The following is a 1,536-nucleotide window of genomic DNA, read 5'->3' on the forward strand; positions in this document are numbered from 1 at the left end:
GCCAGAGCTTCCCCCGCCACCCCCCACCGAGTGCCCCCCGCAGACAGGGAGGGGAAGCTGGACACAGGTCCAGGCAGCGATGCTGCGGACAGTCCGTCCCGGTCCAGGAGACCAGCCCAGAACCTTGGGTTTAATTGCAGTGGAGCGGGGAGGCGTGGGAAAGCAGGCAAGAGCAGAGGCCAGGCTTCTTCCTTCTTTTTTCCTTTACTGAGTTTAGTTTCACCACCCCACCTCTCTCCTGTTGGGAAGAATACGACCCTAACTGAGACATCCCAGCCAGCCATGCCGATGGCTGCGGATGGCAGGGCAGGGATGCTGGGGAGAGCTTCCAGGAGACTCACGGACCAGCTTCCCTGGCTCTGGAGTCTCTCAGCCACGGTCTCCTCTTCTCTCTCCCCCGTTGTCTCCCAGTGCCCATCCCCTCGAAGGCCAACGGCACCACCATTTCCACCCTCTCAATGAACAAAGATGGCCTGATCGGAGGGGTGACGAATCCCAACGAGGTCTTCTGCTCCGTGCCTGGCCGCCTCTCCCTTCTCAGCTCCACCTCCAAGTACAAGGTGACCGTCGGGGAGGTGCAGAGAAGGCTCTCGCCCCCCGAGTGTCTCAACGCCTCTCTCCTCGGAGGAGTCCTCCGCAGGTAAGCTGCTCCTGAGAGCCCTGGGACAGCCCAAGGACGCAGGGCCGCGCTGCGCGCTGGAATGCCGGGGGTAACGCCGAAGCGAGCTTTGTGCTTGGCACCATCTCTTCCCCCTCAGGCTAACAGAGCTGAGGAATTCTGGTTGTGGTATATTGGGGAGCAGCATTTTTGTTGCTTTTTCTTCTTTCCTTTCAAACCTAAAAGCTTAAACTGGACTTAGTTATCGCTATCTCAACATTAACTGCATTATAAGCTTTTTTCCTCCTCCTTCTTTTCTCTTTTCAGAGCAAAATCAAAAAACGGGGGTCGGTGTTTAAGGGAAAGGTTAGAGAAAATCGGCCTAAATCTCCCGGCAGGAAGGCGCAAAGCTGCCAACGTCACCCTGCTGACATCTCTCGTGGAAGGTAAGAGTCACCCTCGGCTCCCGCGGAGGATGGGAGTGCCGAAACTTCAATACCTTTCATTTGCAGCTTTCCACAAACGAGGACACCTAAAACAAAGTATGCGGCGGTCACCACCGGCCGAGGCTGGAAATATCCTCATGGAAGTCCCCAGGGTGATTCAAGCATGTCTGTCTCCTGAAACTCAGAGGTTTCTGTCGGACGAGTCACAGCCCATGGGAAAAAGGCACCCGCAGCCTGAGCGGGGCTGCGAGCTTCCTGCCAGCAGCACCCAAGTGTGCTGTCCGCTCCTCTCAGACAGGTCTAACAATGCTTAGTCAGGGTCACAGAAACCAAATACAGAAAGAGCTTGAATTTAGCTGTTCTGGGGCGCTGTCCACCTACTTAGGACACGACTCGGGTGCTGCTGGCTATGCCACCCTCGACTCCATCACCAGGCTCAGCCCAGTGATGTCTCCCATAAGCAGGAGATAGAATCACAGAGGGGTTTGGGTG

At 56.4% G+C, this 1,536-nt stretch overlaps 1 protein-coding gene across 1 annotated transcript; it reads left to right on the forward strand.

The window, feature by feature from the left end:
- Positions 1–411: 411 nt before the first annotated feature.
- On the forward strand, positions 412–1,050 carry LOC104507780 (transcription factor AP-2-epsilon-like; the record flags this gene model as incomplete). The annotated part of the gene is made up of 2 exons (XM_010149174.1): positions 412–640; positions 926–1,050. Coding segments are annotated over 2 exons (354 nt in total), but the record flags the coding sequence as incomplete, so codon positions are not given.
- Between the last annotated feature and the right edge of the window lie 486 nt (positions 1,051–1,536).

This window comes from Eurypyga helias, unplaced genomic scaffold (genome assembly GCF_000690775.1).
Source record: "Eurypyga helias isolate BGI_N326 unplaced genomic scaffold, ASM69077v1 Scaffold48773, whole genome shotgun sequence".
NCBI lineage: Eukaryota > Metazoa > Chordata > Aves > Eurypygiformes > Eurypygidae > Eurypyga > Eurypyga helias.